The 10,739-nt window shown below is 46.8% G+C and overlaps 1 protein-coding gene across 1 annotated transcript in view; it reads left to right on the top strand.

Annotated features, from left to right (window-relative positions):
- Positions 1-1,374: 1,374 nt before the first annotated feature.
- The window catches only part of ARFGEF2 (ARF guanine nucleotide exchange factor 2), a 79,410-nt gene continuing 70,045 nt past the window's right edge, over positions 1,375-10,739 (top strand). The window contains exon 1 of the mRNA XM_019756154.3: positions 1,375-1,678. Coding sequence (XP_019611713.2) covers positions 1,558-1,678 — 121 coding nt within the window. The 5' untranslated portion in view covers positions 1,375-1,557. The remainder of the gene's footprint in view (positions 1,679-10,739) is intronic.

The raw sequence follows: 10,739 nt of genomic DNA, 5'->3' as shown, positions 1-10,739 counted from the left end.
TGAAATCACATAGGGAGAGAGGGGGCTCCTTTAGACAGGCTGGTCAGGGAGGGACCCCCTGAGATGTTTGAGCTGAGACCTGAGCATTTGAGCATGCCTGCATGGGAAGTTTCTGAGCTTTCCAGGAAATACATGTCCTTGTATGAGCCCAATGTCACCAACACTCCCCTTGAGGGAGGTGGGCAGTGTGAAAGGAGGGAGTCTAGGGGACATCACCAGTGGTGTTGTGATGTTACTGGCAGTGGGATGGAGTGGAACGTGCCCTGGAGCCAGAATATCTGTCTTCTTACACTCATTCACAGCTCTGTGACACTGGCGATCTCTGTTTCTTCTCCTCTCAGACAGCCCCGACCGAATACCCCGTCCTGGTGAACCATACTCTGAGAACCACAGGTTTACGGAAATAGACGAATATAGTCCAGAGGGAGATGCACTTGGTGTGGTTCTTACTGGCAGCAGTGTGCACAGATGTGGCACTAGATACACAAAAGTACCGTGAACTAGGTGGCCAGAAGTCAGCGCTACTGCGGTGACCGGAGGGTTGTGTGGAAGGTGTATGTGTCTCGCTGACAGACAGAGAAATCGTTTTGAAGAGGGTGCATGAATCTCTCTCTCTGCCTTCCCTTCATCTTTCCTTTCCATCCACCGATTAATCCCTTCCTTTCCTTTTCTCTATCACCCACCACGTTTCCTCGTCCTCCTTTCTCACCTCCCTCCAACACCATTTCTTTTTCCATTTCACTCCTCTTCTTGTCCTAACTCATCCCCTCTTCCCTTTATCCTTCTCCTCATCTCCTATTCATTTCTCCCCTTCTCTGCTCTTTTCCTAACTCCCTTCTGCCTATCTCCTCTGCCCTCACCCCTGCACCTTCTCTCACCCTGTCTCCACCCCCCTTCTACTCTTTCCTACATGCCTCCCCTCATCTCTAACCACCTCACCTCTAATCCCCTAGCTGCTTCTCTCCTCCTCGCCTCCTCTTGCTCCTTTATCACCTCTCACTCCCTTACCAATTCTTTTTTCCAAATTTCTTTTTTCTTCTTTCCTTCCTCTCCTCCTACCTCCTCTTCTTACTCTCATCTCCTGCATCTCTCTTACCCCTGATCTCCACTCATGCCCATTGCTTCTTTCTCCTCACCTTCTCTCCTTTCACCCCCCATCATCATCTCTCCACCCGTTCACTTCCTGTCTTCTGCTCTTCAGGTCCTCTCCTGCCTTCACCCACTTCCACTTTCCGCCCCACCTTTTTCCCTTCCTTCCTCCACCCTCGCAGCTCCGCTCCTTGCCCACCTGGCCCCGCCCCGTCCCCAACTGTAGGCCCCGCCCCACTGGGGTCACGGGGTCGACGGACGCGCGGCAGCCGTAGCGGCCCAGCCAGTCACGTGGTCACGTGACGCGCTCCAACATGGCGGCGCCGTGGGGCCGCGGCGTCGCTTCCTGACGGGGAGGCGCGGACGGACGCGGCCGGTGCCGGCCGGGACACCGGGCCCGCAGCCTCGCTCGCTTGCTCGCTCGCGCCGTCCGCCCGCGGGGCTACCAGCCCCCGCCGGGCCGGGGCCATGCAGGAGAGCCAGACCAAGAGCATGTTCGTGTCCCGGGCCCTGGAGAAGATCCTAGCCGATAAGGAGGTGAAGCGGCCCCAGCACTCCCAGCTGCGCAGGGCCTGCCAGGTGGCGCTCGGTGGGTGAGCCGCCCCGGCCCGGCCCCGCGCCGGTCTCCCCACGTCAGCCGTTACCCTACTCGACCTCAGCCCGGCCTCCTGGGCTCCACCTCCGCCCCCCCCCCCCGCCCCACGACCCCGAGTCCCACCCTCCCGGCCTCCTCATTATACCCCGGGGGAAACTGATGCCCTGGCACCGCGGGACTGGCCCAAGGTCACCTAGCAAGTTGGTGACAGCCAGGGCTGGCTCTCCCAGCTCCGGGTTCTTGCCACGACTCCTTGCCGTCTTGTTTCCTGGTTCCTCCCCTCACCACCCTGAGACGCGGTAGCCCTTACTCTAAGTTTCTTATTTACCCTCATTCTGCTTGTTAGGGTTCCCCCATGTGAGCAGGGCAGGGGGGGAGAGCTGATTTAGGGACACCCCTGAGGCTTGCTTTGGAAGTGCCGGATTGGACAATGTTTTCTTTTCATTTGGGGATGTCTCCATAACTCCTCTAAGGAAGGAATGTAGAGGGTTATCCCGCATTTCCCATGTGTTGTAGTGTGTAGGATATCTGACTCTGGGCGGTCCACTAAAACTGGGTCTGTGAAGGCAAAGATACTTGTCTGTCTTACTCACTTCTGGATCCCCTACACTTGCAATATTACCTGGCACATAGTAGATGCTAATTGAATGGACTCAGGTTATGGAAAGGGGGAGAATGCTAACTCGTAGCTAGGTAACTCATAGCTAGTTAAAACCTGAGTAGTTTCCAACATCAACATCTAAACTATCTTAGTTTCAGTCATTCAACAAATGCCCACTGTGCACCAAGCACTGTGATGGGCACGGAGGGTCCGGTGGGGACTGAGAGACAAGTTGCCCTTATGGAGCTTACATTCTAATAGGGGAGACAAATAAGAAAATTGAGACATTTTTGAATACTAATAAATAGTTTTGTGAAAATAAGAGTGAGATGTGATAATGAAGGCCTGCGGACTGCTTTTGATAGGGTGTCAAGAAAGCGATCCTCTGAGGAGGTGACATTTGAGCTGAGTACTGAAAGGCAAGAAGTATCCATGTGGAGTTTGGGAGAAGAGAGTACTGGGCGGGGAGAATCAATACATTGGACTAGAGGTGGTTTCAGGTTAATTCACCACCCCAATGCCTTTGGTTTGGAATCTGTAAACAGACCTGTTTTCCCTAACAAACTGAGAAAATTGCAAGTTTGACTTTCTGTTGCAGAGTTTGAGGGTGCCATCACCTTTCTTTTCTCCATTTGGTACGAGGTATAGCGCTGGGATTCTTGGGGTGTGGGAATGCGCTTGTGAACTTTACATTTCTCTGGGAAGAAGGTCCATAGCTTTCATCAGATTCTCATAAAGGTTGAGACTCCCTTAAGGATCAAGAATTATTGGTATAGAGGTTGTTGTTGCTTAGATAACCTTGGAGGAATTTACTGAGATTTAGATTTGTAAAGCGCTTCTATTCAGAAAACCAAGGCTAACTGTTTGAACACTGTTTTATCAGGAGTGCTGGATAAGCACTACAAAGCTGTTTGTTAGTTAAGCAAAAGCCTGATACTTATAAGTCCACGTTGAAATCTGCCTGGAGTCTATCCTGTCAGAAACTTAACATATCATTTTCACCAAATTGTATATCACATTTTGGGAACCTACTTATAAAATTGTTGCATAGGGTCATAAAGGGCCATAATGTTGAGAGCTTATTAGATATTTTTGGATATCTTTGTTCACAAGTCCAGATTTTTCCAACCCAAATTGTGGAATGCACATTCAGTGTTTTAGTAGTGAATTGTCACATGTAGCCTATACAGGAAGTAATTTGACCACAGGTTAAGTGAAGAGCAAATTGACGTGGTGGCTCCTGATTATCATCAGATTGAGTAATAGGAACCATCCTGTAGGAACCTGTGCATAGTGTGGAGTTAAACTGGCGTCTTGTTTAAGAGAGTAATTGTGTCATTGCTGGTCAACAGAAATGACTGCTTTTATTTATAAACATAAAACATAGCAAAGTACCTGGTGAGATTTCACTCTGCATCTCAACACACAGTCCTGTGTCCAGTGAAAGTAGCTGAGATGAGCTTGTGTATAAGAAGCGTTGCAATATGGCCAGTATTTTAGAGGTTACCGTATGTGGATTACCGTTAATTTTGGTAAGAGGAACTGCAAATGACTACTGAAAGTTGAAAGGCTTGAATGAGAGAGACCACTTACAGGAAACAGCTTCTATGATAACGAGGCCACCAATAGCATGAACCTAGCATGTTGTGGGACGGCATTGGCGCTGCAGGGCCAGTGTAGTATAAGAGTTAGGAGCTTGTTCTCTTGACTCAAATGCCTGGGTTCAAATCCCTCGCCTTCCGCTTGCAATCTTTGTGACCTTGGACAGATCTTCTACCTTCCTCATCGGATTATTATAAAGTTAGTTGACATGTGCAAAGAACTTGGCATGTAGTAAGTGCTGTGTAAAGCCTTGCTACTATTATTTATTTCTATTTTAAGCTGCGACAAACCACAGAAACTGTAAGTACTCTGGCTTGATGTTCTTAACCTACTTTGGTTCCTTGTTCAGGAATGGCTTACTGCTCTATTTGGTGTACATGCAATACATAAGAATTCACATGAGTAAACGGCTGTGTTTACTGGAGTATTAACTTACAAAGCTCAGTGAAGACAGGGGTTGTTATCCCATGTGGAAACCGTGATGGTCAAGATGGAAAAGGTTTGGAGTAATGTCAGGGATCCGTCTGCACTAAATGCCAAGTGCATAGATAGAGACTGCCCAGTGAGGGGATGGTGTCCTTCCAGCCTTTCCTGGAGAACGCAAAAGAGCCTGTGAGACTGTTCATCACCCCAGGACGTTGTCGCTCTTTTCCTTGTCAGTGAAGCTTTGTATATTAGAAATCTTGAACCTTTCAGCCCTTTGTTGGGGAACATAATGACATCATTAAACCTCCCTTTCATAACTGTCTTATTTAAGAGCCATTTTTTCCCATGATCTCTCCTTAACTTATACTTCTGTTCTAAAACTATGTGGAGTTTAGAGATTGGACACGATAATCTGAGTGTATTTGAATTGAAACTTTGTCTTGAAAGCTGGAAAATTTTAACTGAATTGTTCTAACAGTACTTTTTTCATATATGTAGGATAAGAGATGCAGTATCTTATTTAATAATTTAGTACGCACAACAGGCTAAGTAAGGGGTAAGTGCTCTATCATTGCCAGCTGTCATTATTTGTAATCATTATCAAGAAACTGTAAAAGCAATAATCAACATACCTATATGTTTTTCACATGAAATCGAGTGACTTTAAAAAAAAGGTTTGTTTTTTTTAGAGCAGTTTTTAGATTCACAGCAAAATTAAGTGAAAAAAACAGAGAATCCCCACATACCCCCTGCCCCCCCCCCCCCACGTGCACAACCTCCCCATTATCAACATCCCTCACCAGAGGGGAGCATTTCTTATAGTTGATGAATATACGTTATGATTAATGTAGTCGCCCAACTGAGTGACTTTTTAAAACCACGTTATGTAATAACTACGTGGTGTCTGTCATGTACTGAGCGTTTCTTATGTTCCAGGCACAGTGCCATGTGCTTTACATGCAGTTTAGTTCTTACTGTTATTATCCTCATTGAGGCCCAGAGAAATTGGCCAGTGTATCTCAGCCGGGAAGCAGTGGAGCCGGAGTGTGAACACGGGCAGTGTGGCTCGAGAGCCCAAGATCTTAACCACTGTTATCATGCTGTATTGCTTCTCCATATGAAAGCTCTTGTATTGTATATAAAATACTCAGTGGAGTCTTTCAACAGTCATTAGACTGCAGTGAAGTTTTAGTGGAGTTTCAGCAAGTAAACTATTCTGTACGTATAGAGACCATATTTTCTATAGTGGAATTTCAAGATGTATTTGAAAGCCTTTCGTGAAAAAGATCGCAGCTTTTTTCCTGCAGCTTTCTACTGCATATGTCTTTGGTTTACTTTAATTTAGGGACTAATGGGAAGAAAGAAATGCGGGTCAAGAATGGGGTTCCCATATGTTTCATTTGAGTTATTAGGTTTTTCTGATTTATGACATCTCTCTTCATCAGCAGTAAACTCCCTCTTATTAATTCTGGATTGGTGACGTGTCATTGATGTCTGTCTTTGGGTACAGCAGGCAAAGGGGAACCAAGGCTCAGAGAGCAACTTGCCCACATCTGCGCAGCCAGATGGGGAAACAGCTGCAACGCAGGCTCTATCCTGACATATAAATCATAAAATTCATTTTTAGATTTGCTACTCTAGCTGTTTAATACGTGGGACTTAGAAACATGCGCGTCTTTGGTGATCTTCACTTGAGCTGTTTGGGTGACACGATGAAGGTGGAAACCAGACTGGAGTAGGTTGAGGCACAAGTGGGAGGTGAGGAAATCGGGAGCACAGACAATGCTTTCCCAGAGTTGGGCTGTGGATTGAAGGGGAACAGATGTGGATCATGGGAGGGTTTTTGGTTTTGTTTTTTTAAGGTAGAAAAGACTTTGTTTAAATGTCGTTGGGAAGGGAGCCAATTAAAGCTTTGAGTGCATTCATAAATCTTAGTTGTATATTAATGTGCAAAAAAATTCAGTATTTACCCATCCATATGATATGTGGTAAATACTTTTTCTGCCATATGATGTTGTTGTTCTTCTAATTCTGATGTACTCAAAATAACTGCTCTCACCATTAGGAAGAACCTAAGTGCAAAATTTGAAAAATACCAAAAATATCCCTAAATTGTCATAGCAAATAAATAAGGCTTTAAATTAAAATTCAAAATGAAATCTTTAATTTTAGCAAATTCTGGTGTTTTGACTAGACATTTTGTTTACGAGTGCTGTAGATTATAAAAGTTTTGAGAAATAACGGGACTTGGAGCCCTGACAAATGACTTTTTGTTGAAACGTTTTGTGATGATTCTTCGGGAGGAGGTCATCTATCTAGAAGCAGCATCTAAAGGTTAGATTTTAATTATTAAACATTTATGTATAGGACTGGCAGAAAATTCATTGAGAGCTGAGTGTGAAACTGTGCTTATTGATTAGTCCTGTGAACCCAATAATTCAGCTTCCTTGAGCCTCAGTTTCCTGAGCCGATAAAGGTGGTAATACCCATTTCACAGGAGTATTGTAAAGGTTAGGTGAGCCAGTGCCGTAAAGGAACTGACCCACTACCTGGCACCTCACAGATGACCTGCTGGAATTCAGAGGCGTTGGGATTCCCTGAGTTAAAGGAGAACTCTGTCTTCCCTAGTCATTGGTTTGTGGACCTTTTTGCTCATCTCTGCCATTGCGACACCAGTGAAGCAAGTGGTTGGATGAATTTAGAGCTCTATCCTGTGCTTGTAAATCTCAGGGGAGACTCTGTAATCAGTGCTGGGGAAAACAGTAAGACTGTTCTTTATGGAAAAAAGCGAACTTGTGAAAAACGTGTACTTAATCAGCGAGTACATGGAGTCTGCTGTATAAATAGCTCAGCGCTGTGTTTAGTTCTCACCGTTGGCACCAGGCTGAGGTGCCTGCCAGGAAAATAGTTGACTTTTTTTTCCAGCCAGGTATCTTAGAAAAAAGTTTTATCTTTGTTCATTCATTCTTGGAGTCTTCCTGTAAGAAGCTTCTTTTGGTTCATTGTCTTGGTTGTAAATAAGTGTTTTAGCTTTTTTTATCAGGTATTTTATTAGGTTTTTATAGGTTTGTGGGGAGAACAGCCTTCTTGTGTTAGGACAGAAAATTCTTAACTTTCCCCTCAAGCCTAGGGTCTGGTCAGTGCGTATTTGTTCTTTATTTAGTCCTTTTGCTTATTGACTAACCCAGGCTGATGTTCATTCAGAAGATATTTATTTGGGTCTCCCACCTGGTGTCATGATGCAAGGGAAACAAAGCAAACAAGGAGCCAGCTCTTAACGGAGTTTGCAGTTAATAGGAAAGAAGGGCAGTGCTGAAATGCTCACATCCTCTGGGTCGTACTAACCAGCAGGGAAGTCCTGGGAAGGAAAGAAACCTTGTCCTGCGAGGGGGTGAACAAAGGGCACTTCCCTGAGGAAGTGCTGAGATCTGAATGATAAGTACAAAGTAAATAGCTTGGGGTGAGAGGCGATTGGCAGCAGGGGAACAGCATGTGCGAAGGCCCTGTGGAAGTGGGGAGGACTGTTAAGGAAACTAGAAGATACGACTGCATGTGGATTTATAATTATCTCAAAACAAAACAAGTTTTAGTTGGAAAAAAAGGTAGGGAAGAGTTTTGGGGGATAAGATGGGAGAGGTAGGCCAGGACCCCACTACGTAGGACTTTGGAGGTCATGGTGGAGTGTGACTTTTAGACCAAAAGCAGTGAGACGACGCTGCTGTTTTTCAGACGACACTGAAGAGTTCTAAGCAGGGAAGAAGGTGATAGGATGACCAGGTTTGTGTTTTGCAAAGATCACTTGGGCCATGTGTTCAGAGCATCTTAGAGGAAGCCAGAGGGATTGCCGTCATCCAGGTGAGAGATGTTGGTGGCCTGGACTTAGAGTGATGACAGTAGACGTAGAGCAAAATGAATGGATTTCCCACTGGTTTGGAAGGTAAAGCTAACAAAATCTGGTGATAGATTGGATAAGAACATGAGCGAGAAGATAGGCAAGGCTGCCCGTTAAGTTTCTGATTCACCCAGCTAGACGGACGTTGGTGCCGTTCTTTAGGATGGGAGTGTGGGAAGCCCCCCTGGGGAGAGGCGGGGGAGAGGTGAGCTGAGTTGCCACTTGGATGGATGTCTTGAGTATCACCTGCCTTTGAGCATCCAGTTGAACAGGTGTCGTAGACAGTGGGCAGGTCTACGAGCCTGATAGTCGTGACAGGCCTGGGTGTGGGTGGGAATGGAAGGTGTCGGTGAGGATGAGGTGGCCTGGAGAGCGAGGGTACAGAGACGGGGAGGAAGGGGAGCCTACGCTGGGCCTGAGGAACCCCAGCTGCGGTGGCTGGGCAGAGGAGGCTGAGTCTGCAGAGGAAACGGAGAGGAGATGGCACAGCAAGAGTCAGAGGGCGAATGACATTATGTGCTCATGACACCAGACGTAGAGAAAATTTCAAGGAGGTTGAGGTAAGTAAGGTCAAATGTGGGGAGGTCAAGTCAGAGACTGGAAAAATGCCCATCTGATTGAGAGACAGGAGGGTTATGGGTGACCTTCGCTTGAGTCATTTGGTGGTGCAATGAAGGTGAAAGAAAGCCAGGCTGGAGTGGGCTGAGGCACTAGTGGGAAGTAGGGAAACAGGGAGCACAGATGACTCTTTCCCAGAGTTTGGCTCTGATGTGAAGGGGAAGATGAGATGTGGATCATAGAAGGCTTATTGTTAGTTTGTTTGTTTTTATTTAAAGGTAGAAGAGACTGGAACTTGTTTAAGTATCATTGAGAAGGGAGCCAGTTGAGGGAGAGGATAAACAATGCAGGAAAGAGAAAGGACAGTTTATTCAACAAATATTGTGTGCCTGCTCTGTGCCGAGGAATTCCTAGGTGCTGGGAATTCCGTGAAGAGAACAGATAGAAGTCTCTTGTTACAGAGTTTATATTCTACTAACTAAGACAGATAATAAATGAACTGATATGGGTGATAAATACTGTGAAGAAAGATTAGAAAAATAGGTCAGGATAAAGTGAAAAACTAAAGCAGATAAGGAGATGCAGAATGATGAGGGGTAGGGATGACAGTTTTAGGAGGTGAGTGAGGGACTCTGAAGAGGTGACATTTGAACAGTGGTCTGCAGGAAGTGATGGAGGGAGCCATGTAGATATCTGGGGGAGGGAGGGCGTTCCGGGCAGCAGGAAAAGCAAGTGCAAAGGCCCAGGAGACAGGAAATGCAGCAGGTAGGCTGGAGGCAGGTGGTGGTAGGTGAGATGAGGGAGATGGCAGAGGGGCAGATCTTGTAAAGGCTTGGAGGCCAAGGTCCAGATTTGGGATTTTATTCGGAGTGAGATGAGCAGCCAGTGGAGAGTTTTGAGCAGAGAAGCGGCTACAATTTGATTTATATTATGAGGGTTCTGGATAATCTGTTCTGAGCAGATGGAATGTGATTCATGTTCTCAGGGAATCTCTCTGGCTGCTGTGTGGAGAAAAGTGTGAGGTAGAGGGAGGGTAAGAGCTGCAGCCGTGAAACCAGTTAAGAGGCAGTGTGGTGGTCTAGGTGAGAGACGATGGTGGTGGCCGGTGAGAAGTGATGAGATTCTAGATGGTACGGAGAGCGTGAAGTTGCTGTAAAGGCAGGTAGGGACGGGCGATGACAGAGCTGGCGGCATTGGACACAGACTGTCTTCCAGCAGGAGAGTGGAGGGTGGGTACAGAAGTACGTCAGTGTGTAGGTTCGCGAACAGGAAGTTGAGGGAGTCGCCTTATGGCCGCTCCATCCGAGTGTGGAGGAATGGTGAGGATGAGGAGGGAGCCATGGGGAGTTTGAGAAGAGCAGAGAAATGCGCTGTGGTCACTGTGGAGAGTCAGAGAAGATGGGCGTTAGTGGCAGTATTGAGGGTTCCTTTTGTGGGTGTGATTATGGCTTTAGACCTGTCAGCTTGGCCTGTTGTCAGAGGTCTGGTTGTCGGGTGGACACGGGTCCAAAGGAGATGGTGGTGTATATATAAGTTTGGGATTTTGCCAGAAGTTAAAACAAGGAAGGTCAGAGAGAGTCAAGACTAGTGGTTGCCTATCATTCGGATACGTGTCCTGGAAAGTGAGGAAAAGGGAAAGCTGACATACATACAAGCCTTGTCAGAGTCTGACAGGCCAAAGAAACGGCCTGCTGGGTGGGAGCAGCTGAGAGGGCAGTTGGAAGGAGAAGAGGTTGCAGGCGGGAGGAACTGAAGTGCCACAGTCCACGTGGGACAAGCGTCACGGTGTGAGCAGCCCGCCGTGCAGGCTTGGAGTAGGGGAGGAGGTCACTGGGAAGAGTTGAAGGGACTGAAGGCAGCAGAGGAGGCAGGGGTGTGGCAGATCAGAGGTGCGAGGGGAAGGGTTGCAGGGACATTGTGGGACTTGGGCGAGCTGACCCGTGATGACATTGGAGAGGTTGGTGATGGTCATTGTT

Source organism: Rhinolophus sinicus, chromosome 13, assembly GCF_057876585.1.
Source record: "Rhinolophus sinicus isolate RSI-liver-muscle chromosome 13, RSI-T2T, whole genome shotgun sequence".
NCBI classification, from domain to species: domain Eukaryota; kingdom Metazoa; phylum Chordata; class Mammalia; order Chiroptera; family Rhinolophidae; genus Rhinolophus; species Rhinolophus sinicus.
Note: the sequence above shows the minus strand (reverse complement) of the source record. Positions and strands in the feature narration are given on the sequence as shown.